The following is a 26,947-nucleotide window of genomic DNA, read 5'->3' as shown; positions in this document are numbered from 1 at the left end:
GCCCATTAAGTATCATGCTTGTTTTGGGCTGAAAAAAGTGTGTGTATGTGTGTGTGTGTGTGTGTGCATGTACGTGTGGTCATTTTAATGTTCAAATCTGTATCTCCCATTTTCAAGCAAGAAGATTATTGAAATTTTTTCTTTTTTTTTTTTTTTTTTTTTTGAGACGGAGTCCCGCTGTGTTGCCCAGGGTGGAGTGCAGTGGCCAGATCTCAGCTCACTGCAAGCTCCGCCTCCCGGGTTTTTACGCCATTCTCCTGCCTCAGCCTCCCGAGTAGCCGGGACTACAGGCGCCCACCACCTCGCCCGGCTAGTTTTTTGTATTATTTAGTAGAGACGGGGTTTCACCGTGTTAGCCAGGATGGTCTCGAACTCCTGACCTCGTGATCCGCCCGTCTCGGCCTCCCAAAGTGCTGGGATTACAGGCTTGAGCCACCGCGCCCGGCCGAAATTTTTTCAAAGGTCTTTTTCAGCATCTATAGAGATGCTAAAAATATAACTTTTCTTCTTAGATCTTTTAATACATTAATTATATTAATATGTTAATATTTCTTCATATTTCTTCATATTGAGTCTTTCTTACATTTCAGGAGGCTATTTAGTTACATTGAAGTGACCATTCTAAACTTTATTTCATGTTTCTTTTAAGATGTTTAAGGAATTTCACATGTGGCAAAGGAAAATATGAAATTTTCTCAGTCATGTGAACTAATTTGTTCAAGAAAAATATGCTGCCTTTGAAAACTCCTTATGTACTTTTAAGCTTTATTATTAATATATTATTAAATATCAAGTGCATTTTAAAATACTTTTTTAGCCTTAAGACCATTATATGTACACAGTACAGGCTTATTTCAGATCCTCTGTCCAAATGAAACAAAATTGTCCTTTTTTGTTTGAGACAGGGTCTCACTCCCTTTGCCCAGGCTGGGGTGCAGTGGCACGATCAAGGCTCACTGCAGCCTCAACTTCCTGGGGGCAGGTGATTCTGCCACCTCAGCCTCCTGAGTAGCTGGGACTATAGGTGCACACCACCACGCTCAGCTAATTTTTCATATTTTTAGTAGAGATAGGGTTTCACCATGTTGCTCAGGCTGGTCTCGAACTCCTGGGCTCAAGCAGTCCTCCCACCTTGGCCTCCCAAAGTGTTGGGATTACGAGAGCGAGCCACGGTGCCTGGCCTTAAAAATACACATTTTCTATCATAGATTCATAGGTAAACTATGGCCAACAGATTTGAAACGTGTAGCTGTTGAGAAAAACAGTTCAAATTAACTTTATAATGCATTTTTTTCTGTTATGTACGTAACCTACACTTTTCAAATTTAAAATTTTAAAAAAACAGCAACAATAACGTGTAGGAATTGTAATGAACTCTTGTTGCGTTCATTTCTTTGCATAACTCGTTATTGCCTGTACCAACCAATTAAGCAGGAAGAGGAAGAACCTCCACAATGTCATTAGCCTTTCCTGGCCTGTTTTCAGTAGCAGATACTTTAGGGGCAATTACATTCTTTGGTCGAGTCAATCGGGCAAAGCTGAGTCCTCACTGGAGTTGCTGAATGTGAAAAAGAGTCCTCTACTCCACAGAGCTCATGACACAATGATTGGAATACTGCGCTAGGGGAAGGAAACCTGGGTTTTACCTCCAAGTTGACCTTGAACTTAGTGTACAGCTGTGGATGGGTTCTTCATTCTCTGGGTCTTTTGAATCTGCACATGGTGATGTTCGCCACCAGGAAACCTGTGGAGCACCTGCCCTGGTTCTTCCTTTCTGTTCTACATTCACTGACACAAGCAAAATGGAACAGACAACATGTGCAGGGGTGAATTTGTGAGCATGCCTAGGGCTGCTGTGCTTGGGGTGAATCACATTACCCTCGGGTGCCTCTGCACTTATACCTGGGAGAAAACTGATTGGGTCTCACATGCATGATATGGCTCTGTGGAAATGCACGGCATGTATCTACAGCTCAGTCCATGCCAGAAGTTCCTGAGAGTTGGCTGGGTGTGGTGGCTCAGGCCTGTAATCCCAGCATTTTTAGAGGCCAAGTGGGTAGAATTGCTTGAGGCCAGGAGTTCAAGACCAGCCTGAGCAATATAATGAGACCCCATCACTTTTTTTTTGAGACAGAGTCACTCTGTCGCCCAGGCTGGAGTGCGGTGGCATGATCTCGGCTCACCGAAACCTCTGCCTCCTGGGTTCAAGTGATTCTCCTGCCTCAGCCTCCCGAGTAGCTGGGATTACAGTTGCCCACCACCACGCCCGGCTAATTTTTGTATTTTTAGTAGAGATGGGATTTCACCATGTTGGCCAGGCTGGTCTTGAACTCCTGACCTCAAGTGATCCACCCGCCTCAGCTTCCCAAAGTGCTGGGATTACAGGCGTGAACCACAGTGCCCAGCCTTTTTTTTTTCTTTTTTTCTTTTTTCTTTTTTCTTTTTTTTTTTTTGAGACAATATCACTCTGTCACCCAGGCTGGAGTGCAGTGGCAGCATCTTGGCTCACTGCAACCTCTGCCTCCTGGGTTCAAACGATCCTTGTGCCTCAGCATCCCAAGTAGCTGGGATTACAGATGTGAGCCACCATGCCAGGCTAATTTTTGTGTGTTTAGTAAAGGCAGGGTTTCACCATGTTGACCAAGCTGGTCTGAAACTCCTGACCTCAAGTAATCCACCACCTCGGCCTCCCAAAGTGCTGGGATTACAGGCATGAGCCACTGGGCCCAGCTGACCCCATCACTATTAACAAAATAAGATTCTTGAGAGTAACCAGCAACTTTCTTTCTAACATTTTCTCCTCAAAAATACCCTTTCATTAGCTGAGCATGGTGGCATGCACCTGTAGCCCTGGCTTCTCGAGAGACTGAAGCGGGAGGATCATTTTAGCCCAGGAGTTCTAGGCTGCAGTGGTCCATGATCACGGTACTGCACTCCAACCTGGGTGACAGAGGAGGTTCTGTCTTAAAAAAAAAGAAGAAAAAAATATGCTTTTAGAGGATTGTTTCCAATGTCCTGAATTAATCATGTAACTGAATACTGCAGAATATATGTTCTTTGTCTTGCCTCTTGCTTTGCCGCCTTTTTTCCCTATCCTTCCTTCTTTCTAAAACTATGCCCATGTAATTGGAAATTTGTTGTTGTTTTCTATCTAGACGTTGGGATAACTCTATTCTTTGCCTGGAGGCTGCTTCAGCAATACTTTTGTCCAGAGGAATGACCTCTTTACATGCTGATTTCATTTAGCTTATCTTGTTATTTCTATTCATGCACCCATTCCCACAAAACACACACACACGCGCGCGCGCGCGCGCACCCACTCCCTCAACTCATCTATGAATTCCTCATGAAATTGTATTAGCTACATGTAAGAAAAAACAGTCTCAGTCAAATGTATGGGCACACTGGCTAAAGCATCACTCTGATTCTAGGGAATGTGTTTGCAGATTTATCATATTACTCTGCATAAAACAAGTACAAAATATGTTTTCCAACCTTCAGTATTTTTTTTTCTTTTCTGGTTGTCTTTACATTGTGGCTTAACACTGTTAGTTTTAAAACATGCCAGATTTTACACACACACACACACACCCACATGTTATAACACATTACACACCACGTCTTTTTCATGTATCAAATATAAGATGTTTAGTGATATAAGAGAACTCACATGTGTTTGCAGTACAAATCCTTTCCCTTTTAGAAAACCCTTTAAAAAAATATCTTATATAGTGAGGTACTTGGAATGCTGATACTTGACTTTAAATTGCTGTAGTTAAAACAAATTAATATATGGGCAAAGTAGCATGATTTATAACTTTGGGCCCACCTGTTGAGAGTTGGGGTTTATTACAAGGTTCCAGAATTATGCTGTTTTCTTCCAGCCCTCTGTCTGTCTAGCACTGTGCCCATAATAGTTAATAAGTGTTTTCTAAATAAATAAGTGAAAACAAGTATTTAAATGGATGAATCAAATTATTAAGGAACAATGGAATCAATGGACAGATGAATTTACTGTGGCTGACAGCTTGAATCAAGCCAAACCTAGACCACAGTTAAAAAGTAAATCATCAGCTAGGTGCGGTGGCTCACGCCTGTAATCCCAGCATTTTGGGAGGCTGAGGTGGGTGGATCACGAGGTCAAGAGATCAAGACCATCCTGGCCAACATGGTGAACCCCATCTCTACTAAAACTACAAAAATTAGCTGGGCATGGTGGCTTGCGCCTGTAGTCCCAGCTTCTCAAGAGGCTGAGGCAGGAGAATTGCTTGATCCCAGAAGGCAGAGGTTGCAGTGAGCCGAGATCGTGCCACTGCACTCCAGCCTGGCGACAGAGCAAGACTCTGTCTAAAAAAAAAAAAAAAAAAATCATCACGGTCAGGTTTTAAGTCATGAAATTAGCAAGTGAAATATTGAGAAACATAGATTATTATCAACACCTGTGAAAAGAAGGGGAAAAATACATAGACTGTATAGACTGTTAGATTGCCATGTCTCTATAGATTTTTGTTTGTCTCTCTACACACACACACACACACACACACACACACACACACACACAGAGTCCTGAATTTATCACAGCTGTGACAGTTTATCCAGTACCTCCTTCATTCCCTTTATTCTCGTTGCTCTTTTGTAGTTGAGGAAAGTGGGCCACTGAAAGACTGGGGCTCTGAGGCAATTTAAGAAAATGAGACAAAGATTTATAAGTAACCAGAAAATTCATCAATATATTGACTTGTACTCATTGCCAATAGAAACACCTTGAGCTCCATCTGAGACAAGATATTTATGTGAACCTTACACATAAGTATTTTAAGTATTTTATTTTGTACTTATAAGTATTTTATTATTTATTTATTTTGAAACAGAGCCTTACTCTGCCACTCAGACTGGAGTGCAGTGGTGCAATCTCAGCTCACTGCAACCTCCACCTTCCTGGTTGAAGTAATTCTCTTGCCTCAGCCTCCCAAGTAGCTGGGATTACAGGCGTATGCCACCACGCCCAGCTAATTTTTGTATTTTTAGTAAAGAGGGGGTTTCACCGTGTTGGCCAGGCTCATCTTGAACTGCTGACCTGAGGTGATCCACCCACCTCAGCCTCCCAAAGTGCTGGGATTGCAGGCATGAGCCACCACACCCAGCCTCTATAAATATTTTAAACTGAAGATCAGGTTAAGAAATAGAATTTTGTTTGGTTTTCCAGTTTGGATTGGGCTGTGGCGTGTTGATTCCCCCTCAGTGGTTAACATTCAAAATGATAGAGATTGGGCAAGAAATGACTTTGGAGTCTGAAAGGATAAGTTGGGAAATTAAACTTTTGGTGGGGACTTTACTGTGTATTTCTAATAATCAAATCTCTGTGGTTTCAAGAGTTTTCGGCTGTATTTATACCATTGTAAACATCTGGATGGAAAGTGAAAAATTAAGTTGATTATCTCAATATACACAAATACAGGCAGTCCCAAACTTTTCAGGGAGATCCCCTCTCCCCAAAGCTCATTTGTAAATTATTTCTTAGAAACTTGGAAGGCATTTTCCTATAGACATTTCCCATAGACCATGTGTGGTTGGGCTCCCATGGAAAGATATCTAACAGCACCACTGCATGCGCTGTGCACAGAGGCTGCAGCTCAAAAACTATTCCCTAACGGTTTGTACCATGCAATAAGTACAGAAATTATGAGTTACACTTTGAAAACTCGTATAGCAGTGCAACAGAGGAATTAAGTCTGCTGAATCTAGTAATTGAAATAACTTAGACTTCTACTATACTTTGTATTTCAGCTTTTTAAATTTCATTTTTCTAGTACTGCCTTTTTACTTATTTTACAAAGGTATCAGTCTGTGATAGATGAGACATTATGAAGAAAAACCTTCTCTATTGGTTACTGAGCAGTACTTACATAATGCAAAATACCAAAACATTTATTTCCCCATGCTTTTAGTTAAATGAAACAAGAAAATGATAACACAAAATGAAAAATAGTCGTTTGTTATGAATGCTGATACCTGGGGGAATGTGAGTTTAATTAGAGAAAGTCAAAGACATAATAGGGATTTCTATGTGTACTTTCAGCTGACTTTGGGTCTGATTCCTTTCTATTTTCGATAACAAACAAGATTTTTCTTTTTTCTTTATATGAGTGTATAGTTATGCTGCTTTGGTGCTTAGCAACCATTATTAGGGTTACCTTGGAATTCATAAGTGGGACAAAAAGACAGGAAAAGAGATTTTCTGAGGATTACCAAGCAGGAATTGAAAGAAGGAAGAGTAGGGAGGTGGTATATGCACTTAAGAGAGATTTGTCTTGTTAAATATAAAGTCTGGAGGCATATTCATTGAATTACTGACAGTGGTCACCCTTGGAATAAAATCCTTGGAATCAAGATATTGCCTGAAAGGCAGTTCACCGCGCAGCAAAAAACAAAGTAAAGAGAAAATGTGGGCACCAGCTGGTGCCACCAGTCCTTCACAGCTTGGCTGCAGGGCAGCCTAGAGGTCAGGGGTCCCAGCTACCTGGGAATCCATGGGGAATGAGGAACCAGTGTTTAGCAAGGACCTTCCATGGTTGAGTGATCATAGTGAGTTCTCAATGCAGATGAGTTGATATTGGGTGGACCTGGTTCATGAATGAACAAAATCTGGTTCTTAGCTTTTTTTTTTTTTTTTTTAAGAGGCAGAGTCTTGCTCTGTCCCCCAGGCTGGAGTGCGGTGGCATGATCATAGTTCACTGCAGCCTCAAACTCCTGGGCTCAAGAGATCCTCCCACCTCAGGCTCCCAAGTAACTGGGACCACAGGCAGCTAATTAAAAAAAAAAAAAAAAAAGTTTGTAGAGACAGGGGGAATCTCACTATGCTGCCCAGGCTGGTATTGAACTCGTGGTCTCAAGCAGTCCTCCCACCATGGCCTCCCAAAATACTGGCATTAGAGACATGAGCCATCATGACTGGCCCTTAGCTAAATTTTAGTCACTAGGGATCAACTTTCTTTTCCTGCCTTATTTTCATTTTCCATATTAGTAAGAGAGGCAATTTTTTTAAAAGGGGGAAGGAAAACTAGCATCTGTAGAGGGTCTGCTAGGTATCAGGCCCTAGGCACAGCAATCAACAAACATTACTTCCTTAATCATTAGGAGAACTTTGTTTGTTTGTTTTTCTGAGACCGAGTCTTGCTCTGTCATCCAAGCTGGAGTGCAATGGCGTGATCTTGGCTCACTGCAACCTCCGCCACCTGGGTTCAAGCAATTGTCCCACCCCAGCCTCCGGAGTAGCTGGGATTACAGGCACTCGCCATCATGCCTGGCTAACTTTTGTGGGTTTTTTTGTTTTGTTTTTGTTTTTGTTTTTGTTTTTTTTGAGACGGAGTCTCGCTCTGTCGCCCAGGCTGGAGTGCAGTGGCGCGATCTCAGCTCACTGCAAGCTCCGCCTCCTGGGTTTACGCCATTCTCCTGCCTCAGCCTCCCTAGTAGCTGGGACTACAGGCGCCCGCCACCTCGCCCGGCTAGTTTTTTGTACTTTTTAGTAGAGACGGGGTTTCACCGTGTTAGCCAGGATGGTCTCGATCTCCTGACCTCGTGATCCGCCTGTCTCGGCCTCCCAAAGTGCTGGGATTACAGGCTTGAGCCACCGCGCCCGGCCTAACTTTTGTATTTTTGAAGAGACTGGGTTTCACCATGTTGGCCAGGCTGGTCTTGGACTCCTGACCTCAGGTGATCCACCTGCCTTGGCCTCCCAAAGTGCTGGGATTACAGGCTTGAGCCACCACGCCTGGCCAAGAGTTTTTAATATATCTTTTGAGGTAATGAAACCATGCCTCAGAAAGGTTGGGTAAGTTGGGAATGGTTATGTGTAGTAAGGGGTAGAGTTGAATTCGATCCCAGGCCTATCAGAAGCTCATGTTTGTGGTTTCTCTACTACATTACAATGCTTTACAATAATTTCAGTCCTTCATTATTAAACAGTAGTTACTGAGCTTCTGTTGTAATAAAGGTGCTTCTATATGGGCACCTACTGGCTTATTCCTCTGGAATACGTTTTCTACATGGGGACACAAGGCATATATACATACATGAAAACTTAGATCAGAATATGACTTAAATAACACAAGTGAAAGGATAATGCCATAATGCTTAGTGTCACATTAGTGGATTCCAATATAAGGAGTACCTTGTTGTCTCTGATTTTTCTGAGTGGTCTTAGTAGCCAAGTGTCCTTTCTTTGTGAAGACCCAAGATTCATCAACCATGAAGGATTTGCTGGTTCTCTAAGTCAAAAGATTTGGCTTAAATATGTTGATAAAGTGCTTTAGATTCCTTAAGTGATAGAAAAACAAGTTAGAGAATTTGGAGAGGAGCCAATCTGCCAAGTGTTTTGTGGCTATACAATGATTGAATTTGAAAATGCAGTTTATTCAGGAGAATGGTTTTGTTCAGAATATAAACTTCTAACAATATTCATGCCCGTCAGAAAAGCAAATGGATTTAAACATGCAATGGTGTTTTCTTTCTTTTCCTATTCCCATGCCCTGAGAACTACTCACTGTTCTAAATTCTTTCCAGTCTTTGATCTTTTAAAATATAAATTGCAATAATAAATTATTTAGAAGAGTTCAATGTTGGGCTTTTTAAGTTACAATGATTGGTCTTACATTATAGATTTTGCAGACTTTTCTGCACATACTGTTTCTGTAACCTGCTTATTTCACTTAGACTATGTCTTCTGGACCTCTTTCCATGTCAATGAGTTGAAGTCTACATTATCTTTTTTATTTTATTTTATTTGTTTTGAAACAAAGTCACTCTGTTACCCAGGCTGGATTACAGGGATGCGATCTCAGCTCACTGCAACCTCCATTTCCCAGGTTCAAGCGATTCTCCTGCCTCAGCCTCCTGAGGAGCTGAAATTACAGACACCCACCACCACACCAGGCTAATTTTTCTATGTTTAGTAAAGACAGGGTTTCACCATGTTGGCCAGGCTGGTCTTGAACTCCTGACCTCAAGTGATCCGCCCACCTTGGCCTCCCAAAGTGCTGGGATTACAGGTGTGACCCACAGCACCCAGCCTACATCACCATTTTTAATGACTGTATAGTATTTCTTCATGTGTTACACCATAATTGATTTAAACAATAAAAATTGTATGTAGGTGAAGTAATGTATGTACAAGAATTTAGGGCTTGGACTAAGGTGACACAAGTGAACCTTGCAGGGTGTGACCTAAAGAGAGACCACCTCTTAAATTCCATACCATGGGCTTCTTGCTAGCTCTACCCTGGTCCTATCCCTGCAAGGATGGTCATCTAGTAGTATTTATAATCATTTAAAAAACTAGTTTCATTTGACTTGTTTTCAGTTTTGACCCTATTGCAAACCACATTGCAGTTAGAAGCCTTGTACTATTATTTTATTATTATTATTATTTTTGAGATGCATTTTCACTCTTGTTGCCCCAGGCTGAAGTGCAATGGTGCAATCTCAGCACACTGCAACCTCTGCCTCTTGGGTTCAAGCAATTCTTCTGCCTCAGCCTCCCAACTAGCTGGGATTACAGGTGCCCATCACCACGCTTGGCTGATTTTTTGTATTTTTTGTAGAGACGGGATTTCACCATGTTGGCCAGGCTGGTCTCAAACTCCTGACCTCAGGTGATCCACCCACCTCGGCCTCCCAAAGTGCTGGGATTACAAGCATGAGCCACCGTGCCCAGCCAATTATTTTATAGTTATATAATTATTTTCTCAAGGAAAATTCCTACAATTAGAAATGCCTGGCCAGTGGCAAGTGGTCCCTAATTTTATTGCCAAATTATTCTTCCACATATATGTTGTACTGATTCATATTCTCACAGTGTCTTAAATGCTTTAGGCTATTTGGTGATAATTATGAACTAGGAAAATAGGAGTTTTAGGGAAATGGTGCTTGATTTGAAAGCACATTAATATTCATGACATTGTTTAAAAATACTTTGCTGTCTGCTGAATAAGCAGGAAAATAAAAACAACCCACATAAATCATCCTTTTTGCGAAAGAAAACCATTTATCAGTTCTACCTTTTTTTAATTTTAAGATGGAGTATCGCACTCTCACCCAGGCTGGAGTGCAGTGGTGCAATCTCGGCTCACTGCAAGCTCCTCCTCCTGGGTTCACGCCATTCTCCTGCCTCAGCCTCCCGAGTAGCTGGGACTACAGGCGCCCACCACCATGCCCGGCTAATTTTTTTCATTTTTAGTAGAGACAGGGTTTCACCGTGTTAGCCAGGATGGTCTTGATCTCCTGACCTCATGACCCGCCCTCCTCGGCCTCCCAAAGTGCTGGGATTACAGGCGTGAGCCACCGTGCCTGGTTCCAGTTCTATCTTTGATCTATTTGATGTACCAAGAAATTTGTTTAAATTGCCTCTTTAGGGTTGGATATGACGTATTTTGGATGGAGTTGGTGGGGCATTGAGGTCACCTTAACTGAAACCAATAATGCAGCTGAAATATGTAATAGAAGATTCTAGGTCTGGATGTGGAAAAGACACATTGGAGCTGTTTCTTAGTGTTAGAACTGTGCACTGATGTAAATACTTTTGTGAGCTGGAAGTTGCCAAGGCAACAGTCCTATTAATGAAGAATAAACCTCATTTATTATCAGTGCCTGAATAATTATTTTTTAAATAAATGTACCTAGTGGTCTAACATTGACATTCTCAATCTACCTACTCATCTTTCCTTCCCAGATTGCAAAACTATTTAGCCTTATTCAATAAGCATGCCTCCTTTCTCCGCCAATGAGAGTAAAATCATTGAAAAAAATCAGTAAACTGTAAGGGCACTAAAAATGCTAATTTTTAACAATTACCTAATGTAAAATTATTGCCCTTTTGATTTGTGCTTTGGCTAAGGCAGAGCCTGAAATCAACTGTGATTTGGTTGGTATTTGAGCAGGCCAGAGTCTTTAAATTAACTTGTCTTTACGATTTAATGGAATATTGCCAACATATTTGTTAAGTAAGTGGAGTGTGACATTACTGCTTCCTTCCTCCCGTCAGACTGTAAATTTAGACTCCATTTTATTGAGCGCACATGGACACTTCAGAAAGGCAGCTGTGGCTGAGTTGTAGCCTTTATGAAATCTCTTGTCTTGAGGAGCCCGAGAATTGTGTTAAGGGAGATAGTGGTTCCAAATGACTGAGGACCAAGCAGTCTACTTTCTGGATTTTAGAGAAAAGGAAATCTTCTATCCAAAATAAAATAAAACAAAAATACATTCCCCTTTTCATTTTCTTTTTTGTGAAAATGCTTCTTGTGTTTTGTCAAGCGAACCAAATGGGAAAACTTACCTTTTCAACCATGGGTCATATCAACAAACCTCCTGTCCAGGTTGGATGTTTGCTGTCTGTGCCACACAGTTCACACCTCATCACTTACTATTCACATGCACTAATGATTCTGTGTTCCTGTCTAGTTTCCCCTGATTTATATCTAATGTAGCATCTCAGCACATAGTAGGTATTCAGAAAATACCAGAAAATATGTATATATAATGTATATTATATATATTTACATTATAAATATAAATATATATTATATATATTATATTATAAATATAAATATATATTATATATTATATTATAAATATATATTATATATTATAAATATAAATATATATTATATATATTATATTATAAATATAAATATATATTATATATATTATATTATAAATACAAATATATATATATATAGAGAGAGAGAGAGAGAGTCTTGCTCTGTCACCCAGGCTGGAGTGCAGTGGTATGATCTCTGCTCACTGCAACCTCCGCCTCCCGGGTTCAAGCGATTCTCCTGCCTCCACCTCCCAAGTAGCTGGGATTACAGGCGCCCGCCACCATACCCAGCTAATTTTTGTATTTTTAGTAGAGACGGGGTTTCTCCATGTTGGCCAAGCTGGTCTCAAACTCCTGACTGCAGGTGATCCACCTGCCTCAGCCTCCCAAAGTGCTGGGATTACAGGCGTGAGCCACCACGCCCTGCCTAGAAAATAATTTTTGATTGTAAAATTGTGTAATAAGTTTCTGTTTCACTCAGGTCTTTTCAACAGATTTTTTTTTCTGATAATGAAAAAAATATTTGGCATAAGAAAAATGAACAATCCATATTTGAAAAAGAGAACAAAAAACATTCAGAATCCCACTACTCGAAGGTCACCTCCACTGATACCATGGCGTGTTTATTTCATAAGAACATTTTTTCAAAGTCTAAAGAAGCTAATCATTGTACAGTCTGTTTTCTCCTTGATAAGATAGAATCACAGTGTAATCTGTGCTGGCTGTGTGTATAGGGCAAGTGACACCTGCCAAGCACTAGCAGGGTACAGGTAGTTCAGATGAGATATTAAAATGCCAACCAATGATGGGACCAGTCACAGACCAAAAAAAGCTGGCCCTTCTGTCTCACCATGGCAATTTCAGATTCAACCACAAATAGCAGGCAATCTGATTTCTCGTTTCTTAACTCTTAGCTTTAGACAGTGTTACTGACAAAACAGATTTTTACCCTCAGAATAAGTTTTAGCACAAGCAGACGTATACTTTCTTTGCTGATGGCACTTCTGGCTTGCTTCTTTGTGCCCTTTCCTAATGGCACACTAGGAAGAGAGTAATTTCCCAAACTAATCAGGCAAAATAGGAAACAGTCCATGGGAACCCAGGAAGTCATAGCAAAGAAACATTCCATACTTCTTTATTTTATTCTTGGCTATGACAGCACAAAGGGGGCAGTTTGGATGTTGGTTTAACGCCCCCCTCCATCTCTGTGACACCTCCAACCATCCCCAAATAAATATGCTAAAAATAACAACAATAAGCACAAAGAATAAAATCTTATGTAGTTAGTATAAGCATCTTTGGAGGACTTTGCTATTTTTCATAAGCAGCAGCAATCCAAGTAACAACAGTGCACTTACCAGTTTCTTAGTGACCTCCCATATCACAGTTTCACTGTCCTTTCCCCCAGATAACTGTCTCTAAGCCCATCTTACATAGGTATTTATCACACTCACCCTCACCTCACTGGTAGTCTCCCCACACATGTCAGTTCATGGGGAGATGAACTGGAATGGAAATCCCATAACATTGACTGAATAAGTCCTTTCTAGTTTTTTTTTAAAAGTGGGGGAGGGGGCCACCTATTTTAACTCACAGGACTGATAGCAAAAGTTGGGAAGATACAGGGATGTTATGGCTTCTCCATCAACTACTTATAAATCAACATTGGTTGGGTTTAACTTTTAACAATTTATACTCCGTTCAAATCCTGACCATGTTGTTCCATGCATTCTTCCATCTACTCAGCAGATCTTGAGCACCTGTTGTGTGGCAGGCAATGGGTAGAGTGGAAACTGGGATTTCAAGGCGAGGTGGGACTTTGAAGTAGAGACTTGGAAGAATGCTAGAGGGAGCAGACTAGGACAAAACCAATGATGGCATGGAACACTACTGATGACTTTGGAGAACTCTATTGAGGTCTAGATGGTGTAGACTAAGGAACTGCGTTTTTCCTGCCTTACCACTATTGATTCATTACATGATTGGTATCACTTGGAACTGTGTATCAGGGAAAAGACAAATGCCTGTGAGATCCATCTGCGTCTTGTTTTTGAAGATGGTCATATGCCCCATCTGTTGTTCTTTGAGCCTTTTAGTAAAATCAGCTCCCATACTTAATTTTCAGTCATGTTGCCTTGACCACGGTGAATGGAATCCTTATCAAATGGTAAATACATGTAAGTTGTCTGCTCTATGCAAAACCCCATGCTAGGCTCAGCAGAGGATACAGAAGAAGGGAATAGGAAATCTTGGCTCTTTAGGGATGGAGAGTGCCATTGAGGAAGCAGTGAAGACACTATTCCCACAAAGTTAACCCACAGTGGTAATTAGTATGGGATTAGAGAGAGGGCAGTAGGCTCAGGTCAGTAGACCCGACTCTAATCCTACATTTGTCCACCAATCTTGGGAAATTCACTAACCTCTCCAGGTCTTGATTTCTTTTTTGGAGAGGCAGAGACCTGTTTCTGGGTAAATAAATATATTTATTGTCTCAGGGCTCTTTCTTTTTTTATTCTTTCTTTCTTTTCTTTTTTTTTTCCTTCCTTGCCCAGGCTGGAGTGCCATGGCATGATCACAGCTCACTGCAGCCTCAGCCTCCTGGGCTCAAGCAATCCTCCCGCCTCCGCCTCCCGAGTAGCTGAAACTACAGGCATGTGCCACCATGCCGGGCTAATTTTTTAATTTTTGTAGAGACGGGGTTTTGCCATGTTGCCCAGGCTGGTCTCAAACTCCTAGGCTGAAGCAATCCACCCACCTCAGCCTCCCAAACTACTGGGATTACAGGCATGAGCCACTGCGTCCGGCTCAGGGCTCCTTCAAGCAGATCCCTGGGATACGTGGAGACCACCCCGACTGGAGCAGAGGGTACTTGGAGAGGAGTCGTGGCCATGACGCTAGAAGATGAGGGTCCAATTGTGCAGGACTTTGGAGGCCAGGCAAAATGCTAGACTCCTCCAAGCCCTTTCTACTAAAGGAGAGCTCTTGAAGTGATTATAAAAACGTAAGTGTCCAGGCGCTGGCTGAGTAGGGATGTGATGAGGCATTCTGCCCTCGCCTGCAGCCTCTGCTCCCAAACACCATTAGCACAGTTTTGCCCTGGAGTCTTGTTTTCTTTCGTTTCACTCTTCTTTTGTCATCTCCCATTACCATGGCTGCCCTGTGCTCGGCAGAGAGGCAAAGTGCTCACGTGGCTGCTTTATAAATACTTTTGGGTGGTAATAGTTCCCATGACTGGCTTAACACTGCCCACTTGTCTTCTTCCATTAGGTAAGTGGTAGTAGCTCTGAAGTCAGTCTTGCTTGATATGTTTCAAAAGAACATTGGCTTGACGCAGTTATATCCAGCTCTCGTGATCTGCATTGTTTTCATTTTCTTTTGCCAAACTTTTCCATTTTCTATGCTTCAAGTCTCTCCCTGGGCAATAGAAGAGAACTTGGGAAGAATCAGGATTTAGGAATTCTTGCTTCAGCTTTGCCACTTGGGCAGAGAGCTTTATTTTTTTCTAGATGTTCATCCCTTCACTTAAAAAAATGCAAGGATTGGCCGGGCGCGGTGGCTCAAGCCTGTAATCCCAGCACTTTGGGAGGCCGAGACGGGAGGATCATGAGGTCAGGAGATCGAGACCATCTTGGCTAACACAGCGAAACCCCGTCTCTACTAAAAAATACAAAAAACTAGCCGGGCGAGGTGGTGGGCACCTGTAGTCCCAGCTACTCGGGAGGCTGAGACAGGAGAATGGCGTAAACCCGGGAGGCGGAGCTTGCAGTGAGCCGAGATCCGGCCACTGCACTCCAGCCTGGGCGACAGCGCGAGACTCCGTCTCAAAAAAAAAAAAAAAAAAAACAAGGATTGAATGAAATGAGCCCCTTCGGACGGTATGAGTGCATGGTTTTGTTACAGCAGGTTGTGAGTCAGACATGAGCAGGGCAGGAGGGCCCCCGCTCCAGGAACGTCAGGCCACCATCAGGTGATGGTCCAGAGGTTGTTAACTGTCTCGCTAAAATAATAATTAGTCGCAGCTGGCACCAGGGAAAGGCAGTCTCCCAATAAATAGGAAAAACCTGAAACTGGTGATAAGTTCCCGATAAGATCTAAGGAGTTGGGTGAGCAGACTCAAGCACGAGCACTAAGAGGCAAAATGGTGGAGTTTAACTGGTATATGACCTTCCTCTAGGAATGCTCAACTGCTAAGAGAAAAAAAATGCCTCAAGTGAGCATGCGCACAACTTAAATAACACACCGCATGTGGTCCCTCCCAAGGGCTGGCAGGTGTGCATACGGACAGCCCACCCCAAAGGAAGAATCAGAGAAGAGACACAGACCCAGGAAGAATGCCAGCATGTAGAACCCCAAATCAAAGGGCAAATCACACACTTGAAACTCTCAAGTCACCCGCTGGGTCCTCTTTCAAGTGTACTTTACTTCCTTTCATTCCTGCTCTAAACTTTTTTCTTTTTTTTTTTTTTTTTGAGATGGAGTCTTGCTCTGTCGTCCAGGCTGGAGTGCAGTGGCGTTATCTCGGCTCAAGTCAAGCTCCGCCTCCTGGGTTCATTTCATTCTCCTGCCTCAGCCTCCCAAGCAGCTGGGACTACAGGCTCCTGCCACCACTCCCGGCTAATTTTTTGTATTTTTAGTAGAGACGGGGTTTCACTGTGTTAGCCAGGATGGTCTCGATCTCCTGACCTCGTGAACTGCCCGCCTCGACCTCCCAAAGTGCTGGGATTACAGGCGTGAGCCACCACTCCCAGCCTAAACTTTTTAATAAACTTTCCCTCCTGCTCTCAAACTTGCCTCAGTACCTCTCTCTGCCTGTGCCCCTCAGTCCCTCTCTCTGCCTGTGCCCCTCAGTACCTCTCTCTGCCTGTGCCCCTCAGTCGAATTCTTTCTTATGAGGAAGCAAGAACTGCACGGTTGCTGCAGACTTGTACAGATTCACTGCTGCTAATGGTTTTGTAGTGGATGCCCTCTGAGCTGTTTTGTTAATTCAGCTGCTAATGAAAATGGAATAGAAATGAGAGACAAAATATATGAGGGATCATTTAGGCCAGTGGTTTTGAAAGTGCAGTGTCCAGACTTGAAGCATCAGCCTCACCTGAGAACTTGTTAGAAATGCAAATTCTTGGGCCAACTCAAATCTACTGAATCAGAAACTCCAGAGATGCGACTCAACAGTCTGTTTTAAGAAAGCCTCCAGTTGATTTTGATGGACACTCAGAACCACTGGTTCAAGTCTTCTGCAAGGTGCATAATATGTCAACTCATATCTTTCTTAATCTGTGTTTACAGGGTTGGTGCTTATGTTCACATTTACAAAATCAAGCATCTTCAGTCTTGTTTTAAGCAAAATCACGAAATGGGTGAAATTTGTCTTTGGCATTCTGTTACCTCTTTTGGGGGCTCATTTGTTGTCTCAGTTTCATCTGTCAGGTTCTTCTTTAACTCTTCATTGGCAGAAAATCTAGCGACTTTTCCTTTAGAGTACAGTATAGGCCCCTAAACAACAAATCTGAAAACACAGTGTCTCTATGAAAAACAGGGCATCAGTAGACTAACTGGGGAGGTATGTGAGGATGGCATTGGCAATAGGGCCTGCAAATTGCACTGAGTATACAGATGCCTATTCCCCCATCTTTAGAGGAAGAGGGGCCCCATCCCTTGGCTGTCTAGTTCTCAAGAAGAGGGCTGATGCAGTTTCAGAAGGATCTGGAAATGCCTTTAGCACAAGCACCCAGGCTGGATGCTTTTTCCATCTTCCAAGTATTGCCTGTGGCTTTTCCCCCTGTTGTGCCTGTTCATTTTGCCATCCACATGGGACTTTGCAGCCTGTAGTGCTTCCAGTGAAACAATGCAAAGCTTTGATGAGTATCCAGAAATTAACTGGGCTTCCCTAGGGAGCCAGCTGTCTTTCCTGAGGGGATTAGATAGAAGTAAGTCATATTTCGCTAGTGTCTACTGACTGCCAAGGCTAGTTTTAAACTGATTTCTGAAATTCATTCCCCTATTCTTCGTCCTAAGACCACACAGCAATAGATGTTCCACCAGGCTGTCTGAGAACCCCGGTTACTGGTGTGATAAGTGGTAAAGTTCAAACAGAATGCACAGATTTGACCTTGCCAAAATTATCCCTTTCCTCTCTGCACACACATGCTCACAGGCAGATAGATGCACATGTTCACCCACAAAGGTTGCCCAGGCTTTCTGAGCCCTGCACACATGTGATGGACAAACTCAGCAAAACCCCTCGATTATTTGTCATTACTGAAAACCCCTACGTTTGGCTTTTTCTTTCACAGTGTTTTGAACTGCCTGAGTGAGCCAAATTCTCCCTTTCAAGTTACCAGACTCAGCAGGTTCAGTAAAATTGCTCCTAAATAGGATGCTGTCTGGTTGAAGGGACTCATGGAACTTTCCAGAAGGAAGAAGCAAGTGGATCGGAAGTTGGAATGAAAGTCCTTTGACATGTGGACTGATGAGGCTAAAAATGAGTGTGGATTAGGGTCTGCTAATTATACCCAGAGTTCCAGGAAGCTGAAAGAGGTGCACAGTCAAATTCTCAGAAAGGTTTTGTCTACATAAGCAAAATGGAAGGGAGAGTTGAAGCAGATATCTCAATATCGGGCCATTCTCCACCCCAACCTCAACTTCTATTGTTCCCATGAAACACCATTTGGAGGAAGAGACTAATTAATGAAATTGGCCATCTTTGCTTATCAGACCTGCCAGAAAATTGCTCTATTAGCAACAGGCTAAATGTTATTACTAGGGAAAGTAAAAAGGCTAATGATCATGCTCATCTTGGGATAACTACAAAAATATTGTTAATGCCACCTCTGAGCTACAATTTTAACTGCAGAAGTCAGACCATCCAAATTACTGTTTCCACAGCAACTACAATTCAGTCGGTTCTGCAAAGCTTGTCATAGATGAGGACGTTACCTCTATATTATCGTTGCTGGGGAAAAGTGCACTTATTTTATTTATAGCCAAGCTGTGCAAAGTTGTATTTTGTAGTCTTTTATTTGGAAACGTGGTCATTAGAGACCGACAAAAGTCCTTCTGAATCACTGAAATATATGTTTTGATACATGGAAAAATACTGCATAGCTCAGAGCTTCCCATTCACAATGTCATAATGGCCTCCAGGACAGTGAAATTTGAAAGCCCTCTATTCTTCCCTAATGAATATCCAAAATTTGAGATCTTGAGCAATATAGTCCCAGCAATCAGGCTACCAGGACAAAGAGAAAGAAGATGGTGTACTCCAAAATGGCTTTGAGAAAAACATATACTAATTTAAACATTCAGGAGACTTATACCTATTGTGTTAATGATGATTGAATTTGTGATTTTAATGTAAATAGTCTACAAATCTTGGTTTGATTTCAAGCATTTTCTTCTCAGTGGGAAAAAATATCCTTGGATGAGAAGTGACAAGAATGTTAGAAGCAAGAATAAGGTGTTCGTTCATTTCAGTTATATTTTGGAACATTTGTCAGATGCCAAAACGTTAATATGAAGTGGTTTGACAAAAACTAGTCATTTTCCGTTAGTTAACACATTTACCCTTCCAGCCCAGAAAGTTATCTGATATTGACACGGGGATGAAATTAACCTAATCCTCCGGTTGTTATTTTGTTGTTTTGGTATCTGTTTTTGAAAATGTATTAAGCAAGTTCTTGCCTATCTATTAGAGAAGTCAGTCATATCCAAGATTGCAGAGAGATAGAAACTGCCCATAAACAGATGTGGAGCTAAAAAGGAAGAGATTAAAAATGAAATTAGGTATAGAAGAATATAAACTCATGACCAAATAAAACCGAATCACAGAATTTTTCTCTCCCCAAAAAGGAGCAAAAAAAAAAAAAAAAAAAAAAGAGTTAAAGAAAAACACCTCACTAATAGTAAGCAGACAAAAAACCCATAACCTAAAGCAATACATTTTAGTAACTGATGACTGAGTGGCTTTTGATTTCTAACCCTGCCTCCAACCCCCCTTAAAGACATTCCTTAGGGGTAATGATATCAGGAAAGGAGAATACGAAGCAAGAAAAAAAACACTGTGGACTGCTTCTGTTTATAGATGTAAAGCCCTCATGTCTAGGTTCTGAATTGGAGAACTGATCTAAAGTCGCAAGGGACCACTCCATCCGAATGTTGTGTGTTCCAAGTACGTGGAGTGAATCCTGGTTTGGGGTATTTAGCAAATTCCCAGAAGAATGAGCAGCACTTGAAGACACAAATAAAGATGACATCACCTCAGCCAGATTCTTCCTCTTCCTGTTCTAGCAGGCGTTGAAGAATAGAGAGCAGAAAGCATTTAGCCCCCAGATTCTTGCTTGAAAGGGCAAAGAAGCTGATCTCCAATATGATGGCAAGGAATCACCCACATTTTATTAGAAAAATTAAAATATCTGAAAAAATTAAAATACGTGCAAAATGGAAAGATCCAGTGTGGCAGCTACAAGTACTGCGTCAGAAAGGAGGCTGGCATGCAAAGTAGAAAGATGTGGGCTTGAAGAAGACGGGACTTAAGGAACAGAAACAGGTTCCTCACAATGACTTAATAAGAAGATAACTTGTACTCTTAGAATTTAACAAAGTATAAAAAGTATTTTTAAAATAGCCTAAAGACAAGGTGATAAAACAAGAATGAAATGAAAAGGGAGATTTAAAGTCTGACAAATCAAGAATTAAACACATTAATGCAAAAATGATATATAAATTAGAAATGGTAACATATATGAGACCTGTTGAAAATTTGTTTACTAACAATATGAAAAGTATTCTTATAATCACAGAGAATACAGATAACAGACAAGGAGATTAAAGACAGACTCTAAGAGATATTAAGACATTCAAATATTCTACACTATGAGGATAATTGGGTCCCTGAATAGAGACTCTAACAAAAGGAACAGAAGAGACACTGAAAGATATAATAAAATTTCCCAGAAATGAAGAAAGGACCAAGTCTATTCCAGGAAATATACTATGGAATGCTCAAAACGCAAACATATCTTAGTTAAGCTATTAAACCTCAAGGATAAAGAAATAATTCTTGAGATACCAAATCAGAATAAGTCAATTTCCTACAAGGGAGAAAAAAAATCAAGCTAGTCTCAGACATCACTATTGCCACAGCTGGGGCCACGCTCTCTGAAAATAGAGAGAGAAAATCACTCAAGGTTATTATATCCCATCAAGATGTTGTTAAAATATAAAGACAACAGGGAGACATGCTTCAACCTGAAAGAACTAAAACAACTTTGAGACCTTGTTGAAGAAAATACGCAATAACGAATGTCCAGCCAATTAAAAAAAAATAAAAATAACTCAGAAACGGAGAAGTTAAGGTGAGAATCATTAGGTTTGCTTAAATGCAGAACTAATACTTAATAACTATGTACACTAATATTACAGATCAAATATGAATGCTATCAGTTTGGAGAAAATAAAAATAATAACTAAAAACTATGGAAGATAGGGATCAGAGATGGAAAAAGTGTAAGTACTTATGTTCTCATCTTTCCCAGCAAGAAGTCAATCAATACTATCTAGAATTATAACATGTCTTTTAGAATGCAACACATAATTACCCCAATCTCAACATTTTATAATCTTTTTTTTTAACCTTAGAATGATCATTTAGGACATAAAAACTATTATGGTACAGAAAGTTTTCTTTGAAGTTTAACAGTTCTTTTTCATTTTCATCTCTACTATTCAATCATAATTAAAATGTATGCTTTTTTTGTTCAATGACTAGTGGTTAAAATTTTTAATTTTAAAAGTAAAATATTTTTTAAAAAGAAAAAAGTGTAGCACTAGGTATGACCCCATTTTATAAGTCTCTCTGCATATATTCTTAAAAGGTGGTTACAATGATGTTCATTTAATGATTATTTCTAGGTTGTGAGGCATTTTTTTAAAACTTTAATCTTTGCTGGGTGTGGTGGCTCATGCCTGTAATCCCAGCACTTTGGGAGACCAAGAGAGGAGGATCGCTTGAGCCCAGGAGTTTGAGACCAGCCTGGACAACATAGCAAGAACTCATCTCTACTAAAAAATGTAAAAATTAGTCGAGTGTGGTAGTGTGCACCTGTGGCCCCAACTACTCAGGAGGCTGAGGCAGGAGGATTGCTTGAGCCCAAGAGTTGAAGGCTGCAGTGAACTAAGATTACACCACTGCACTGCAGCCTGTGTGACAGAGTGAGATCCTGTCTCTAAAACAGACAAAAAAAGAAAACAAACAAACAACAACAACAACAAAAACCCTGTAATCTTTGAAACATTTTTTTTTTTGAGACGTAGTCTCCCTCTGTCACCCAGTCTGAAGTGCAATGGCACAGTCTCAGCTCGCTGCAGCATCCGCCACCCAAGTTCACATGATTCTTCTGCCTCAGCCTCCCAGATAGCTGGGACTACAGGCGTGCACCACTATGCATGGGTAATTTTTGTATTTTTAGTAGAGACGGGGGTTTCAACATGTTGACCAATCTGGTCTCGAACTCCTGACCTCAGGTGACCCACCCACCTCAGCCTCCCAAAGTGCCGAGATTACAGGCATAAGCCACCATGCCTTGTCTAATCTTTGAAACTTTCCGTATTACAAAAAAAAAAAAAAAAATTATTCCAAGTCAGTATCCTTTATCTTAAAAGAATAACTGCATGAATTTTCTTAAAAACTAGAAAAAAATGCCAAAATGGTTAATTATGGGTGATCTGGATATTTTTTCTTGGTACACTTCTGTAATTTGTTTAATTTTAAAAATTAACATAACAAAGAAAAAAGAACCCAAAAAAAACAAAATTAACAAATTAGTTGAATGAATCAAGGGTGAAGGTAAGAGAATATGTGTTTGAGGGCATTCCTGCTTGCACGTCTCCTTATGGGGTGTTGAGTCCAGGTGGGGCCCCCTCTACCAGGGCCCAGATGGCACTAAAATCTCTCCTGGGCTCATCTTAATGATTAGAAGCCACTGGCTTTCATTGAGCATATCTAAATGGGGATGGTTTAAAGGACAATTCTCTTTCCTCCCGAAGGTGTAGAATAGAATTTGGGCATATGTGAAAGAGGATAAGAGAGAGACAGCCTTTGAAAACAAGTGCACTTTGGGGCTCCAACATTTTTTAACAACTTTATTGAAGTATAATTCACATGTCATAATATTCACCTTCTTAAAGTGTATGATTCAGTATATTCACCAAGTTTTGAAACCATCATCACTGTCTATTTCCCGAACATTTTCACCACCCCCAAAGGAAACCCCATACCCACTAGCAGTTCACTCCCCATTCCTCCCTCCCAGCAGCCCCAGCACCCACTCATCTGTAGTGGTTTCTGTCTCTATTGATTTGCTTCTCCTGGACATTTTATATAAATGAGATCATACAAATGTACTCTTTTGCAACTGGCTTCATTCACTCAGCATAATGTTTTCAAGGGTCACCTGTGTCGTAGCAGGTGTCAGTACCTCGTCTGTTTTTCATGCTGAATAATATTCTCTTGTATGGATCAATCGCATATTGTTTATTGGTTCACGAGTTGATGGATATTCGGGTTGTTCCCATGTTTTGGTTATTATATGATGCTGTTATGAACATTCATTTACAAGTTTTTGTGTGAAGATATATTTTCATTTTTCTTGGGTATATACCTACGGGTGGAATTGCCTGATTATATGGTAACAATTTTTAGGAATCAAACATGGAAACTGCCATCTTCCTCTTTGTTCCCAGGCAGAAATGGTGCACAGCGCTTTCCAGGCCCAGCGGTCTTTCCTTCTGATGGCCTCTCAGTACCAGCAACCCCACGAGGTAAGACAGTGTCCTGAGAGGGAAGGTGTCCCAAGGTATGGGCAGTGTAAGATGGAAAACAAGGAGGCAACAGAAGCATTTATTATAGTTGACCTCCTCAAAATGAGACTTAGAGCACATGTAGGTTCTGTCTGTAATCTGGATCCTGGTCTAGAACAATTCTTCTGTCTCATAATCTCATTAATAGCAGACAAGTTTTTTGTTTTTTTTTTTAAGTATGCCATTTGCGAAAAAAAGAAGAAAGAAAGCAATGTGTTCTCTTACTACTAATATGTCATTATGGTCAAATTCTTACTGTAACAAATGAACATTACCAGTTTAAAAGGTGAGTTGACTTGTATCATCTTTATACTAGTCTCACAACCTTTTATAATCACGGAAGTGTTTATAACTAATTTTTAGCCCAGATTTTGAGCTGCTTTGTTGTCAAAAACTGTTCACATCTATGATCATCTCTAACCTCCATGTATGGATTTTATTAGCTCCTATTTCCTAAGTAGCATAGATGGGCTAAACCGGTGGTTAAGTGTTTTGTGTTTATGGGTCGTCTACGGAGCTTCGTTGCAGTTTCTGGTTCATCAGGCCTGGATTGTGTCCCAAGATTCTGCTTTTTAATAAGCTCCTGGGTGAGGCCTATGCTGCTGATCCTCATTCTCAAAACACCAAAATTGGAAAGAATTTTCATGAGTCTTTAAGAACTTAGGCATAGTCCACTTCGCCTTTCTCTTCCATCATAAATATGAATGAACTTTTCTTAGGTTAAAGATATTTAGAGGTGTTAGAGGATCTGATGCTAACTGCAATTATATTACCAATGTAGTAATTTTAACAACTTTTAATCTATTGTAAAATTACCAAGTAAGGCCCATGGTAAATTTTAATACAGAAGGAATAAAATTGTGGGAACAGATGTTAAGAGCAAAGTAATGGTTGGCGGAGGTCCATCTCATTCCCTAGGCCCTGTAAATTTCCCACTCTCTCTTTTTTTTTTTTTTTTGGAAACTGAGTCTTGCTCTGTCACCCAGGCTGGAGTGCAGTGGCCGGATCTCAGCTCACTGCAAGCTCCGCCTCCTGGGTTTACACCATTCTCCTGCCTCAGCCTCCCGAGTAGCTGGGACTACAGGCACCCGCCACCTCGCCTGGCTAGTTTTTTGTATTTTTTATTAAAGACGGGGTTTCACCGTGTTAGCCAGGATGGTCTCGATCTTCTGACCTTGTGATCCGCCCGTCTTGGCCTCCCAAAATGCTGGGATTACAGGCTTGAGCCACCGCCCCCGGCCAAATTTCCCACTCTCTAAACCAAAGCGTAGTCACCACCTGCCCAAACTACTGACATTGTATCATGCAAATAACTGCATTCCCTCTACCAAGGGTTCATAATGACAACTTTTGACTATGCTAATTGTGTCACAAATGAAATTATTCATTAAAAAGTAGTCCTACTACTGGCATACTTTGCTATATCAGAAAAAAATAAAAATTGTTCTTTTGGCTAAATATTCTGCATTTGAAATTTAGTAACATTTATATAAGTAAAAAATAAATTGAGTATACGTTATGATACAATAGCTTAAATGTAATAGCTCACTTTGAATTATAAAACAAACTCCTGAAATTGAAAAATTTGAGCTAAGAATCCTGGGAATCCAGAACTTTCACCTTCAGGGGATGACACTCAGCTCCATAAAGGGGCGAGACCTGAGACCCGAGACCCTCCCTGGAATGGTCGTTTCCAGCCATGTTTGTGCAGTAGAATCACCTGCAAAATTTTTTAAAAATACCAGTACCCAGGTCCCAACCCAAGAGTCTCTGACTTCATTGGTCTGAGGAGTGGCCTGGGCTTTGAGATTTCTATGGGCTTCATGGGTTATTCGGACTTCCAACCAGAGCTGTCAGCCCCCACCTGAGATGGATATGTCACCTCCCTCCACATGAAAGGAGTGAGCTCACAGCCTAGGTAGGAGGCTCTGTAGGGGTGAAAATATTCCGTGTTCCATCATGGATGCATTGTCCTCCGTGGTCTTCTCAATCTCTGCTTTGCAGAAGAGCAAAGTGAAACTGGGAAATCACAAAGTGATGTGTTGTAGATTCGGCCTTAGCCTGCCTTTTCTGTGAAGTGGGAGGAGAGTTGGTCCAATTGAGATTCTCAGGTAGAAGAAGAACTGTGACTTTCCTCACTGGGTTACCACTCCATCCCTTCCCTAAGCCTCAGAACAAGAGGCCTCTCCAATGGCTTTGCAGGCCTTAGACAAAAAAGCCACTCACTAGACATGGATGAAAATGTGAGTGAATGAACAATGAATGAAGGCGTTGGGTCTGTGGCATTCCAGCATGAGCCAGGGTCAGGGACACTGTGTGGCTTAGCATGTGGCTGTGCAGATTCTTGGTCATATCTACAGTTTCCCTTTCTTACTTACTCTACTGCATCCTCTCTCTTTTTTTATCTTTTCTTTTTTTAAAGATGGATTCTTGCTCTTGCTCTGTCACCCAGGCTGGAGTGCAGTGGTGCAATCCTAGCTCATTGCAGCCTCGAACTCATGGGCTCAAGTGATCCTCCCACCTCAGCCTCCTGAGTTGTTATTACAGGCGTGAACCACTGTGCCTGGCTCTATTGAATTCTTGATAAAGGGGAGGGAAACTGGTTCCCAGGAAGGCACGCACTGGAAATGCCTGGCAGCACTTACCACAGTGCTCCATGTGCAGTAAGGCCTGGACCAGGACCAGCAAAATGCCGAGCAGGCTTATGATGCCTACCTCCCTTCCTGGCCCTTCCCTCTACTTCCCTTTCCTCTTTATTCAGAACACCATCCTACGACTTCCACCTGAGAGAAAAGCAGACCTGAGAGATTCCCACATGTTGTTCGGAACCCCTGTCCACTCCAGTGGGGGTGGTACAGGCTCATGAGGCTGAAGAGAAGTCCCACAACCAGCAAACGAGACCTCGGGTTTTATTGGGGACTTGCATACAGGGGAGAGAGTCCAGTAGCAGAGGGCTGGACAGGAGAACTACAACCACTTGCGAAAGGCATGTAATTTACGTAGCATTTTCACGTAACATCCTCCATCTAACAACCTCCACCTGATAACCTTCATTTAACCTAAAACAAAAGGCCTCCATCCCCCCACATGGCCGGTGTTCCACGGCATTCCCCGGGAAGCACCAGGGACTCAAATGTTCCTCATAGAAGAGCAATGGATCTCCAGGTTGGCCACTCCCAGATTCTTTAGTTGCAAACTCTGAACACACATTCAGGTGGATCTGCCATACAAGATCACTCTCAGGGTGTGCTCAAGTCATTGCTGTCAACTGCGCCTGTCACACAATCGCCACAGTGGTGAAAACAGTCTATGGCCAGACCTTGATCCACCCAGTATGCATTCTAGAAGATGCATCTTAAAGATGAGTATCATAATGCAGATCATATTTTCTCATAGGAACAATTATTGTAACCATTTGTGTCTTACTGTCCTCCTCCTTTCAGGAGGAAGAGAATTAACTGCTGTAATTTCAGCTCTCATTGACACACAGCAGCGATT

General features: G+C 41.5%; 1 protein-coding gene across 2 annotated transcripts in view; it reads left to right on the top strand.

The window, feature by feature from the left end:
* Positions 1-26,947, top strand: part of CAP2 (cyclase associated actin cytoskeleton regulatory protein 2) — a 166,600-nt gene that overhangs the window by 47,167 nt on the left and 92,486 nt on the right. Inside the window, exon 4 of one of the 2 annotated variants that reach the window (XM_005553965.4) lies at positions 23,333-23,410. The exons of the other annotated variant lie outside the window; for it this stretch is intronic. Within the exon in view, the coding sequence (XP_005554022.3) occupies positions 23,333-23,410 (78 nt within the window). The remainder of the gene's footprint in view (positions 1-23,332; positions 23,411-26,947) is intronic. 2 annotated transcript variants of the gene reach the window in all.

The sequence above is a fragment of the Macaca fascicularis genome, chromosome 4 (assembly GCF_037993035.2).
Source record: "Macaca fascicularis isolate 582-1 chromosome 4, T2T-MFA8v1.1".
NCBI lineage: Eukaryota > Metazoa > Chordata > Mammalia > Primates > Cercopithecidae > Macaca > Macaca fascicularis.
This window is presented reverse-complemented; position numbering and strand designations above follow the sequence as displayed.